This window comes from Bombina bombina, chromosome 8 (genome assembly GCF_027579735.1).
Source record: "Bombina bombina isolate aBomBom1 chromosome 8, aBomBom1.pri, whole genome shotgun sequence".
NCBI lineage: Eukaryota > Metazoa > Chordata > Amphibia > Anura > Bombinatoridae > Bombina > Bombina bombina.
In genome coordinates this window covers 188,201,989-188,215,776 of record NC_069506.1, presented here as the reverse complement: position 1 = coordinate 188,215,776, position 13,788 = coordinate 188,201,989, and the positions used below count along the sequence as shown (strand labels likewise).

The 13,788-nt window shown below is 37.6% G+C and overlaps 1 protein-coding gene across 1 annotated transcript in view; it reads left to right on the top strand.

Moving 5' to 3' along the window:
• Positions 1 to 13,788, top strand: part of LOC128638676 (kinesin-like protein KIF18B) — a 258,121-nt gene that overhangs the window by 27,475 nt on the left and 216,858 nt on the right. Inside the window, exons 8-9 of the mRNA XM_053690790.1 lie at positions 8,508 to 8,582; positions 8,685 to 8,788. Of these exons, the coding sequence (XP_053546765.1) occupies positions 8,508 to 8,582; positions 8,685 to 8,788 (179 nt within the window). The remainder of the gene's footprint in view (positions 1 to 8,507; positions 8,583 to 8,684; positions 8,789 to 13,788) is intronic.

Sequence of the window (13,788 nt, the reverse complement as noted above, 5' to 3'; positions counted from 1 at the left end):
AATATCCCAGGTATAGACAATAGGGAAGCAGATTATCTCAGTCGTCAGACTTTACACCTGGGAGAGTGGTCTCTTCACCCAGATGTGTTTTTTCAGATTGTTCAGATGTGGGGGCTTCCAGAAATAGATCTGATGGCTTCTCATCTACACAGGAAACTTCCCAGGTATCTGTCCAGGTCCAGGGATACTCAGGCGGAAGCAGTGGATGCGTTGTCACTTCCTTAGAATTATCAAACTGCTTATATTTTTCCGCCTCTAGTTCTTCTTCCAAGAGTGATTTCCAAAATCATAATGGAGCGTTAGTTTGTACTGCTGGTGGCTCCAGCATGTCCACACAGGTTTTGGTATGCGGATCTTATTCGGATGTCCAGTTGCCAACCTTGGCCACTTCCGTTAAGGCCAGACCTATCTCAAGGCCCGTTTTTTTTCCATCAGGATCTCAAATCATTAAATTTGAAGGTATGGAGATTGAACGCTTAGTCATAGAAGTTTCTCTGACTCAGTGATTAATACTATGTTGCAGGCTCGTAAATCTGTGTCTAGAAAGATTTATTATCGAGTTTGGAAGACTTACATTTCATGGTGCTCTTCTCATAAATTATCTTGGAATTCTTTTAGAATTCCTAGAATTTTACAGTTTCTTCAGGATGGTTTAGATAAGGGTTTGTCTGCAAGTTCCTTGAAAGGACAAATCTCTACTCTTTCTGTTCTGTTCCACAGAAAAATTGCTAATCTTCCTGATATTCATTGTTTTATTCAGGCTTTGGGTCGTATCAGGCCTGTCATTAAATCAACCTCTCCTCCTTAAAGTCTTAATTTGGTTTTGAAGGCTTTACAGGCTCCTCCGTGTGAGCCTATGCATTCTCTGGACATTAAATTACTTTCTTGGGAAGTGTTGTTCCTTTTGGCCATCTCTTCTGCTAGAAGAGTTTCTGAATTATCTGCTCTTTCTTGTGAATCTCCTTTTCTGATTTTTCATCAGGATAAGGCGGTTTTGCGGACTTCGTTTAACCCCTTAGTGACCAGAGCACTTTTCCATTTTCTGTCCGTTTGGGACCAAGGCTATTTTTACATTTCTGCGGTGTTTGTGTTTAGCTAAAATTTTCCTCTTACTCATTTACTGTACCCACACATATTATATACCGTTTTTCTCGCCATTAAATGGACTTTCTAAAAATACCATTATTTTCATCATATCTTATCATTTACTATAAAAAAAATTATAAAATATGAGGAAAAATGGAAAAAAACACACTTTTTCTAACTTTGAACCCCAAAATCTGTTACATATCTACAACCACCAAAAAACACCCATGCTAAATAGTTTCTAAATTTTGTCCTGAGTTTAGAAATACCCAATGTTTACATCTTCTTTGCTTTTTTTGTAACTTATAGGGCCATAAATACAAGTAGCACTTTGCTATTTTCAAACCATTTTTTTTCAAAATTAGCGCTAGTTACATTGGGACACTGATATCTTTCAGGAATCCCTGAATATCCATTGACATATATATTTTTTTTTAGAAGACATCCCAAAGTATTGATCTAGGCCCATTTTGGTATATTTCATGCCACCATTTCACCACCAAATGCGATCAAATACAAAAAATCGTTCACTTTTTCACAAATTTATTTACAAACTGCTTGTGCAATTATGGCATAAATGGTTGTAAATTCTTCTCTGGGATCCCCTTTGTTCAGAAATAGCAGACATATATGACTTTGGCATTGCTTTTTGGTAATTAGAAGGCCGCTAAATGCCACTGCGCACCACACGTGTATTATGCCCAGCAGTGAAGGGGTTAATTAGGGAGCATGTAAGGAGCTTTTTGGGGTATTTTTAGCTTTAGTGTAGTGTAGTAGACAACCCCAAGTATTGATCTAGGCCCATTTTGGTATATTTCATGCCACCATTTCACCGCCAAATGCGATCAAATTAAAAAAAACGTTAAATTTTTCACAATTTTAGGTTTCTCACTGAAATCATTTACAAACAGCTTGTGCAATTATTGCACTAATGGTTGTAAATGCTTCTCTGGGATCCCCTTTGTTCAGAAATAGCAGACATATATGACTTTGGCGTTGCTTTTTGGTAATTAGAATGCTGCTAAATGGCGCTGCGCATCACACATGTATTATGGCTAGCAGTGAAGGGGTTAATTAGGTAGCTTGTAGGGAGCTTGCAGGGTTAATTTTAGCTTTAGTGTAGAGATCAGCCTCCCACCTGAAACATCAGACCCCCTGATCCCTCCGAAACATCTCTCTTCCCTCCCCTACCCCACAAATGTCCCGCCATCTTAAGTACTGGCAGAAACTCTGCCAGTACTAAAATAAAAGGAAAATTTGGGCTTTTTTGTGCATTTTTTTTTTAGCATATTTACATATGCTTCTGTGTAGGATCCCCCTTAGCCCCCAACCTCACTGATCCCCCACCAAACAGCTCTCTAACCCTCCCCCTCTGACTTAATGTGCGCCATCTTGGGTACTGGCAGCTGTCTGCCAGTACCCATTTTAGTGAAAAATATGTGTTTTATAAAAAAAATGTCCCTTTTCTGTAGTGTAGCTTCCACCCCCCCATACCAACCCCCCACCCCTTCCAGATCCCTTAGATGCTTTTAAAAAAAAATGTTTATTTAATTTTTTTTCTTACACTTTATTTCTAACTTTTTTTCTGTAGTGTAGCGGTTCCCACCCGCTCCGTGCACGCGCCCGCCAACCCCCGTGCACGTGCGCGCCCCCGATCCCGCCCCCCTCCACCTTACAGAGCTCACCGATGGCCGCCCACCCGCCTCCCAAGTCGGCTCCCACCCACCAACGATACCGGCCATCGATGTCCGGTGCAGAGAGGGCCACAGAGTGGCTCTCTCTGCATCGGATGGCCAGAAAGTGTTATTGCAGGATGCCTCAATGTCGAGGCATCACTGCAATAACCGGAAAGCGGCTGGAAGCGAGCAGGATCGCTTCCAGCTGCTTTCCAGACTAAGGACGTGCAGGGTACGTCCTTGGTCGTTAAGGGGTTAAATTTTTACCTAAAGTTGTGAACTCTAACAACATTAGTAGAGAAATTGTTGTCCCTTCTTTGTGTCCTAATCCTAAGAATTCTCTGGAGAGATCTTTACATTCTCTGGATGTGGTAAGGGCTTTGAAATATTATGTTGAAGCTACTAAAGATTTCAGGAAGACTTCTAGTCTATTATCTTTTCTGGTTCTAGGAAAGGTCAGAAGGCCTCTGCTATTTCCTTGGCTTCTTGGTTAAAGCTTTTGATTCATCATGCTTATTTGGAGTCGGGTAAATCCCCGCCTCAGAGGATTACGGCTCATTCTACCAGGTCAGTTTCTACTTCCTGGGCTTAGTTTTTGGTAGAAAAGTACTTCAGGCAGCTGTTTCAGTTTGATTCTTCTGCTTATAATTTCAGGTTTTTTCATTATTAAGATTAAAACTTTTGATTTGGGTTGAAGATTAATTTTTCCGCGGAATTGGCTGTCTTTATTTTTATCCCTCCCTCTCTAGTGACTCTCTTGCGTGGAGTTCCACATCTTGGGTATTTGCTATCCCATACGTCACTAGCTCATGGACTCTTGCCAATTACATGAAAGAAAACATAATTTATGTAAGAATTTACCTGATAAATTAATTTCTTTCATATTGGCAAGAGTCCATGAGACCCACCCTTTTTATGGTGGTTATGATTTTTTTTTTGTGTAAAGCACAATTATTCCAATTCCTTGTTGATGCTTTCGCTCCTTTCTTATCACCCCACTTCTTGGCTATTCGTTAAACTGAATTGTGGGTGTGGTGAGGGGTGTATTTATAGGCATTTTGAGGTTTGGGAAACTTTGCCCCTCCTGGTAGGAATGTATATCCCATACGTCACTAGCTCATGGAATCTTACCAATATGAAAGAAATCAATTTATCAGGTAAATTCTTACATAAATTATGTTGTTTTTAAAAAAAAAAAAAATAGAACTATACTTCTTTATTCTATACTTTTTTTTTTTTTTTTTTTCTTTTTCTTGCTTTATGTGCAGTTGAGTTGTGTGCGTATGTTATAGTGAGTTCAGATATTAATTTCAGCTTTTACTAAAATAGGATCCATGTTTAAAGCAAAACTGCAAGTATTAGCTTAACTTTATTATCAGGATTATCCATCATATTTAGAAGAGTATTTAACAAACCACATTTTTTCTACCTACACAAAACACAGTAGATCAGGCTAAAATCTTTGGTGGCTGTGTTTATAAGCTGCCTGTACAGCAACTCAGGGGATGCTTTTTGTATTCGCAAAATATGCATACTTGAACTTCAATACATAGTTTAATTTGAACATATATTAAAGGGATATGAAACAGTGCTCATTGAGTAAAAAAAATGTTAAATGAAAGTAAACTTAAAAAGAAGCAGATTTTAAAATTATAAACACATTTTTTAAAAAAAATCACCAAATAAAGGTAATCAAAGATGGTCCCTCAGGACAAAGGCGCCATCTAGAGGCTTTTGTCGATGGATGTGGGGAGATACACCAGGATTAGCTCTTCTTAAAACAAAGTGGAGAAACTGCAAATAGGAAAAAACAGAAAAAAGCGCTCCGATGGTGCAGAAGATCACAACAATTGTTGGAAATTGGTATCAATACATCACTCTACAGAATGACACTCGCAAAAGTGGCGCACTATGTGGCAGGGCAAGTCAGGCAGGCTGGATAGATCAGAGCCCACCAGCTGGCTCACTCCAGATCGTGGATATACCAAAGGTTGCTGCAAAGTAAGATACAGAGAGGGAGGGGGAAGGGTACACAATAGTGCATGAAATTACTACAAAATAGAGAAAATTCCCAAAGATCCTCCAAAGAATATACTCACTAAAGTGGTGCACTATAATGCAGTGCAAGTCAGACCAGCTGGGTTAATATGAGCCCACCAGCTAGCTCACTCAGGCAAACGGGTACCAGATCCACAGTTAGAATAAAAGTAAAAAAACACGCAGTCTTAGATAAAAAAACAAATTAACCTCTATGTATAGAGGAATATTTATTGGAACAAAAAAGTATTTTTAAAACTTAAATATAATCTGCAACGCGTTTCAAAGTGCTTATGGGCCTCTTTCCTCAGGCCTTGGGCTGTCTGCCACCCGTTTTGTGGCGTTGAAGGTCTGAGGGAGGAGTACCTGACTCCAGTGGACTTCTCCTTGATGCACGCAGTGGTCTTCTTGACAACACATTTGTTAGGCGGGGTTGGGGGCCGGGCCCTCGTCATTTGACGTCACGCCGCACTCAGACTAGAGTAGTCAGGACTCAGTAGCAGCGGGAAAGTGACTGACGAGTAGAAGTTGAAGAAGTCAAGATAGAAAGAATTGTTTGTGAGCAGAGTGCAGACTGTTCTCTGCCTCCCGTCCCATTGTTTAAAACCTTTAGGCACGGTAAGACTAAATGTGAAAAAAAAAAAGATTTATGAAGCTTGTCAGCCTTGAAGTTTATAAATTGCTCTCCCTCCCAGTCAGATGGCATTTTATATTTTTTAGTTCTGGCAATGAGGTAGTTCTGTTTTTGTTAGTTTATAAATCTGATCTGATATATAAATAAATCAATGTATATATTTATGTTTACATCTATACTAGTGCTAAACTCAAATAACTATCACAATCGCATCAATCAGAGGTTGGCAGGCTCGGTTTTAACAATGTCTGACTGCCTACTACACTCCTGTCCTGATTGATTAATCTCTAGTCTAAACCAATCATGACTGTTTAAAAAAATAAATAGATAACAGTGAAAACTGGCATAGCACATTATCCAATGCAAGGAAGAGTGATGGTGCTTGTGAATGTAGAAGCTAAAAAAAAAGGCACTATGGATAGGAAAACCCAGAAAATGCTTTAATGAGCATGTGTGTGCATAATTAATCAGTATATACCCCGCATACAAAACAGTTACCCATTGAGAAACTTATACCCTTACATCTGCTGGAAAGTCTGCCAGGCATTTGCTATCAATGTATTGCTGTCCTTTTTGCAAGATGAGGGTTAAATTAGCTATAGTTACTATAGTTTGAGACTCAAACTTTGAGTAGACATTTAATAAGAAGCGAGCTTCCTACCAGTGCAGCCTGTTTCCGTGGTTCATGGTTTATATTTGCAGATTATGAGTTGTGTGACAATGATTACAATACTTTTTATAGAAACATACAATGTGTCAGCAGATAGGAACTTTTCGGTCCATCTAGGCTGCCTAATTTTCTGAATACTTTCGTTAGTTCCTGGCCTTATATGCATGTTTAAACTCAGTGTTTTTTATGTTTTAAATTTCAAATTGGTGTTTTTCACTAAGGTCTGTACTTTGGAAAATGTCCACCACAGCCTTGGTCTGTGCCTGTCCCTGTCTGAGATGTCATCACAGAAAATGTAGCATGGCTGCAGAAAAAATGGGACACAAGCAGGAACTGTTGGCTTTTTTGCTTTACAGTGCTGGTCCATATCAGGCAGCACTGTCCTCCGGCTGTACTGTGTAAGTTTTCCTCAACGCTGTGCAGACAGAGTGAAGAGCTGTTTGAAGAGAGCAGTCAAATACTGAGCAGTGATGCAAAGCAGCAGCGCATTGGTTGATGACTGGCTCTCAGGGATTTTTTTGCCTGCTGCAATATGATATTAAACTTTTTTAAAAATGCTTTATTCTCTAGTTAATCAACACATTTCAACTAAGATGGTGCTGTAGTATAACTGTCTAATTTAAATTTTATTTCAAAATGACCTGCAGAATTTTTTTCGCTAAAAAACAAATCTCATAGCAGAAAGTGGAAAAAAATTCTGCCTATGGGCTGAGCAGGATGCAGCCGGTGGTCCAACCAGGAACATCATGAGATATTTAAATCCTGTTGTGTTAAACTGAATGACTGGAGTTTGATGTCCTAGTAGATAGAGATTACATGTTCTGTAATGGTTAGTGTGATTGTTCTAGTGGAAGAATGACATGTGATGGTCTGTGTATATGTTGGATGGAAGATCTAGTAAATCACATTATATATCTGTTGGTTGCTTCTCATAAACAGGAACATTTACTACACAGCAGCTTTTTTTTTCTACCCATTTGTGAAGGTTATTAAGATTGACTTCTAGATGACAGCGATCTATTAAGATCTTAATTGAATTTTATATCTTTATAAATCGCATTCAGTCATAGGACCTGTCCCATAATTAGCTCCTCATCTCACATTCTCTCCTCCTATCCCGTATCTGATCTCCTTCCTGCAATACCCTCATATTTTTATGTCAACCCCTTCTTTTTACACTCAGTCTTCCTGGCCTCACTAAAACATGACTTTTTCTCTCTTCTGCTGCACTTTCCTATGTTAGACTGTCTTACAGTTACACCTAAACATCTGGATGCGGACAATGTGAAGGGTTTGTCATCATGCTCTCATTAAAATGTAGATTTGACAGTTATCACCCATTTCTTTTCACTCACTTTTCTCCTTTTTTAGTTTCATGCAATGATAATTCCCCCCCCCCCACATTCTCCCCAGCTTGAGCTACACAGTTTATTTTATCCTCTTTCTTCTTGGTTCCCTTTTTTGCATACCAGCAATCTATTCTTAGTGACTTCAACATCTTTGTTATTAATTGTAATGTACCTGCTATTTCCAAACTCCTCTAACTTCCTCTTTTGGCCTTTTCCTAATGGACTCCTACGTAAAAACCTACACTTCACCTCATCTTGCAGCATCATCCTGTCATCTTCCACTGTAGACAGGCTACCTCCTCAAATATTTTTTTTTTTAAATAAATGAAAAAGTAAAATTCTGAGAAATTTAACCTCAGCCCTGACATATCTCTCCCCCCCCCCCAAAAAAAAAGTGTTTTTAAAAAAAATTAACTTACTCTAAATAGCAGTGGGAAATGTCTTCCTCCACTCCATAGTTATGTTCTACTTTTGTAGCAGAGCTTTTCTTACACAAACCAATTTATGCCAACCTCAATGGTTGTTGAATCTCAACAATTCTTTGTCCTAGTTGAGGCTTTACTCGTCCTACCTATTCCTTTTGCATGAATCAACCATTTTTTTCAGGATCTGGCCCCTGCTTTACAGACTAATACAATTAGGCAGGAATTAACTCTCTTCTTTCAGCTACACCACCTCCATTTTGCCACCATCTGCTCCACATTATTTGAGGAATGGGTATGAGTTGTTCTTTCATCATCTTATCTAGCAACAGTGACCACTTAATTCTATCCTTTCTCATCTACTTCAGTCATTCTCACTTGTACTTTGTCCTGCTCTCAAATCTTTAATCTCCCCTTCTAATAACTCTCCATTTTGACCGTACATCTCTCAACTTTCATACCATTTGTCTTGTCCCCCTTCTCTTTTGACCCACTTCTTCATTACTGTATATCTGTTTCCTTTAGATTTGATGCCCTCGTTTGGACAGTGTCTTCATTATCTTTTACATTTTTAGTGTATAAGTAATGTTTTTTTTCTGATTTTAAACACATTTCCTCTTTTGGAATATACAGCTGAAGAGTAACGTTATCAACCTTGATTGCCACATCAGCAAATATGCCGCAATATGTGAGGAGTTGAAAGCAGAGGTGAGTACTTAATGTGCTTATCAAACAGTATACTTGTGGTGACTGAAGTATATATACTCTTGGAAAGACTTCCTAAATGGACATGAATGTTGTTCCTACCAGGTTGCTGAACTAAAAGAAAAACTCAGATGTTATGAGATGAAAGAGATTCTTCGGGAACAATCTTTCATTCAGGGTCATAATCTTGAGAATAAAAAGTCTCTAAGGTAACATCTTTTTTGTCACTCTTAATGGGACATTTAATCGTGTTGAAACTGTTTTAGGTTATTAACACATTTAAAAGGACACTCTACTATAAAATTGTAAATATTGCTGGGGGGTTTATTAAACACAACCAGCTATTCCACATAAAAAAAAATCTCTCCCTCATATTGGTGTTATTGTTTTCACGTTGCATAGCTTTTTTACAGAGACAATGTTTATTATTTTCAATGAAGACAGGGAATACAACAGGCAAAAGTAGCTATTTCAAATAACATAGGTAAAGAAGCTGTTTGCATAGAATTTAATACACTCCAGCAGTAAAATGGACCATTTGGAACACATTAAAAGGGAGAACACTTTAATGTTCCTTTAATTGAAACTTCAGTCATGCTTTCTGTGATTTACTTGCATACATTTTACCTTTTTTCCAACAGAAGCAGACCAAACTCTCTTATTCATCAATGAAGTATTCTGTTCTGTTATTCATTCCCAAATATTTCCAACATCCCATGCTTCCACATTTACACAATGCTATACCTGTTTTTCAGTAACTAACAATTGGAAGATACAGTGTACCTTTTGGCACTTTTGTGCCATTGAAAAGTATGCCGCAAATGAGTAGGAATAAAATAACCAGCTATAAAAAATGCAAGATGAATTTTAAATGTTTTAAAAAATTGAAAATGATAATAATAATAATAATAATAATAATAATAATACATGCTTCAAAACAGATTAAAACACAGTAGAAAAAAACTTAAACCCAATCACTCTATATAGATATTTATAAAATGTCAACTTATTTTATAATCAACCTGTTTGCCCACTTATTTTAGCCATTGCTGTCATGATGATTAATTTTAGTATAAAAACAATTTATTTGGTAGTTCTTTAAGGTGATAACTATGTCATGGTGATTACCGGACCCATAATTTGATTATTAATTAAAAGCAGCCACTTTCCATTTTAGTGCCTAAATAGTGTGGTATACCCCCTTTTAGAAGCCAGAGCAACCTATAAATTCCCTCCTAGACTACCGATAGAGGCATGAGACTTTCTAATTTGAAAGAGTAAGTCTTTCATGAGTGGTGTTGCGTGTATTGGTGTATGCTATTTAGACTATAGATTGGCTTCAAAGTGGAGTGCATTCAGCGGAGGGAGCAGTTACTAGTGGTTTTTCTAAGGGGTCAGTTCTGCGACCTGTTTTGCTTAACATTGATTTATCAGTGAAATCACCCGAGGCCTCCAGTGAAAGGTGTTAAAATGTAAATTTTCAATTGTTCTTTCAAAATATTGTCTTTTTTTATACAGAAAGAGGTAATACAAAAATAAGTGTACAGAAAGTGATAAGCTCAAGCAAGTTTATTGGGTTGTGGTTTCAAAGAACAAAACCAGCTATTTCATATACAAAAAAACTAAAACAAGCCATTTCTCACATTTTATTGCCTGCAGCTGGTATAAGAAGTAATTGGAAACACGTTAAGGGAAAAACAATTTTACAGTACACTATCCCTTTTAACCTGGGCAACTCTCTGAATAAACTGGGTGCACATCCCTCCCATGACATAGTATGCTAACCTCAAAACAGTCTGTGTGCAAAATTTGTTAGTGACTAACCATAAAAACATAAGAAAGGCACATACTAAAAACATAACATTTTTCTATGTTGTTAATATGTTTGTAGCTGATCCCTAGTGAGTTTTTCACCTGCATTGCTCTGGGGTAGCTGCCTGTGTCAGGAGAAGTGCACCCAGTTTATTCAGAGAGTGCTGCCAATTATTGTGTTTTGTATTTATTTTCAAGGCAGACAACATTTAGACAATCTTACAGGTGCAACTTGCAAGCATTAATAAATGATAAAGGGTGCTGCCGCTTTAGGATCAAATGCACATGTTCAGCCCTTCAATACAAGCACGCAGCGTTCCATAAGTCAACTGCGGAGAGGGATATAACTGAATAAGATGTGCATGTGTTTTAAGTTTGACACGGCCGCATGTAGAAAAAAAGCAAGCCATGTGGCTAAGCATCCAATTGGCTGCAAGCATGGAGCATCATAAGTAGAAAAAAGCTTTAGCTGAGGGGGCTGTGCTGAATAATAAGTAATCTAAAAGAAGAAAAATGATGCATATGCAGTTCTAGAAAAAAACAAACATCTCATCTTTCACATCTCAATTTTCACAAAACTCATTTGCAGACTGGTTAACTTTACCATCACTTTAAATCCTTACTAGTCAGTAAGACTCAATTTAAATCATATATCTTTTCAGATTATTTTCCAGTTAGCTCAGAAAATAACTGATTTAGCTATATACCATTATAAATACATAGATAACTATGCAATTATTGGGAGGTGAGCTATCTCCAGTTTAATAGGTTTATCATTCAGATTTGATCAACTTTCCAGCTTTACTTAATTGGAAGGAGAGGAAAAAAAATAATTGCCTTAATAATAACAATTTAAATAGTTTTATTTAACTAAAGAAAATAATCATTACCTTTTTAAAATTAACAATTTAAATAATTTCATGTAAATAAAACAATACATTGATTCACTTTCATTTTTACTGCTTGTCCCTCCCTCCTCACCATAGAGGAACAATGGGGTCAAAATTAAATTAAACTCATGATTCAGATAAAACAACTTTCCAATTAACTCAAATTTATCTAATTGTTTTGTTCTTTTGGTATCCTTTGTTGCACTACTGGGAGCTAGCTGCCAATTAGTGGCTCTACATAAATGCCTCTTATCTCTGGCATAACCAATGTGTTATGTTCTGCTAGGAGTGCATTGCTGCTCCTTTGATAAAGGATGCAAAGAGAATAAAGCAAATTTGATAATAGAAGAAAATCTAAAGGTTATTCATCCTGAAATTATAGATTTTTTTTATTTAAAAACCAACAACTTTTATGTAGCATGATACTGTATGTTCATGGCTTTAAGGTTTTAATTTTTTTTGGTAAATTTCTATTCACAATGTCATGCTCTCCCAGAAGTTTCTGTAAGATTAATTATGGCATTTTCTCTTGTTAAGTGTATCCAGTCCACGGATCATCCATTACTTATGGAATATATTCTCCTTCCCAACAGGAAGCTGCAAGAGTCCACCCACAGCAAAGCTGCTATATAGCTCCTCCCCTAACTGCCATATTCAGTCATTCTCTTGCAAGCCTCAACATAGATAGGAGGTTGTGAGAGTCTGTGGTGCTTTCTACTTAGTTTATTCTTCAATCAAAAGTTTGTTATTTTTAAATGGCACCGGAGTGTGCTGTTTATCTCAGGCAGTATTTGGAAGAAGAATCTGCCTGCGTTTTTCTATGATCTTAGCAGACGTAACTAAGATCCATTTGCTGTTCTCACACATTCTGAGGAGTGAGGTACTTCAGAGGGGGAATGGCGTGCAGGTTTTCCTGCAGATAAGGTATGTGCAGTAAAATATTTTTCTAGGAATGGAATTGACTAAGAAAATACTGCTGATACCGAAGTAATGTAAGTAAAGCCTTAAATGCAGCGATAGCGACTGGTATCAGGCTTATTAATAGAGATACATACTCTTGTAAAAATGTGTTTTAAAACGTTTGCTGGCATGTTTAATCGTTTTTTAACATATGTTTGGTGATAAAACTTATTGGGGCCTAAGTTTTTTCCACATGGCTGGCTTAAATTTTGCATAGAAACAGTTTCCTGAGGCTTTCCACTGTTATAGTATAAAAGTTACAGTTGGTGCAGTTAAAATTACAAACAGTGACATTCAGCTTCCCTCAGCAGTCCCCTGCATGCTATAGGACATCTCTGAAGGGCTCAAAAGGGCTTCAAAAGTAGGAGCTGTTATGACTGTTTAAAACATATTTTTCGTTTTGTTAATCTGTTTTTTGTATTAAGGGGTTAATCATCCATTTGCAAGTGGGTGCAATGCTCTGCTAACTTGTTACATACACTGTAAAAATTTTGTTAGTTTAACTGCCTTTTTTCACTGTTATTTCAAATTTTGGCAAAATTTGTTTCTCTTAAAGGCACAGTAACGTTTTATATATTTGCTTGTTAACTTGATTTAAAGTGTTTTCCTAGCTTACTAGTCTCATTATTAGTCTGTTCTAACATGTCTGACATAGAGGAAGCTCTGTGTTCATTATGTTTTAAAGCCATGGTGGAACCCCATCTTAGAATGTGTACCAGATGTACTGATTTCATGTTAAACAATAAAGATCATTTTTTGTCTTTAAAAACATTATCACCAGAGGATTCTGTCGTGGGGGTAGTTATGCCGACTAACTCTCCCCACGTGTCAGACCTTTTGACTCCCGCTTTAGGGACTCACGCTCAAATGGCGCCAAGTACATCAAGGGCACCCATAGCGTTTCTTTACCAGGGGATTCTGTCGAGGGGAAAGTTATGCCGACAAACTCTCCCCACGTGTCAGACCCTTCGACTCCCGCTTCAGGGACTCACGCTCAAATGGCGCCAAGTACATCAAGGGCGCCCATAGCGTTTATTTTACAAGACATGGCAAAGGTGGTGAATAATATTCTGGCAGCAGTATTAGTCAGACTACCTGAAATTAAAGGAAAGCAGTTAGCTCTGGGGGTAGATACAGAGCATACAGACGCTTTAAGAACCATGTATGATACTACCTCACAATATGCTTAGTCTGTGGGTGATTTCTTTTTTTTGACTCAGGGAAGATGATTTAACCTGATTCTGATATTTCTACATTTTAAAATTTATGCTTGAGAACCTCCACTTGTTGCTCAGGGAGGCTTTGGCTGCTCTGAATGAATGTGTACAATCGCAGGGCCAGAGAAATTGTGTAGACTGGATAAATAATATGCAGTGCCGGTGTGTACTGATGTTTTTCCAATACCTAAAGAGGTTTACTAAAAATTTTTTAATAAGGAATGGGATAGACCAGGTGTGCCGTTCTCTTCCCCTCCTATTTTTTAGAAGAATGTTTTCTAATAGTTACCACCACACGGGACTTCTGGCAGACAGTTCCTAAGGTGGAGA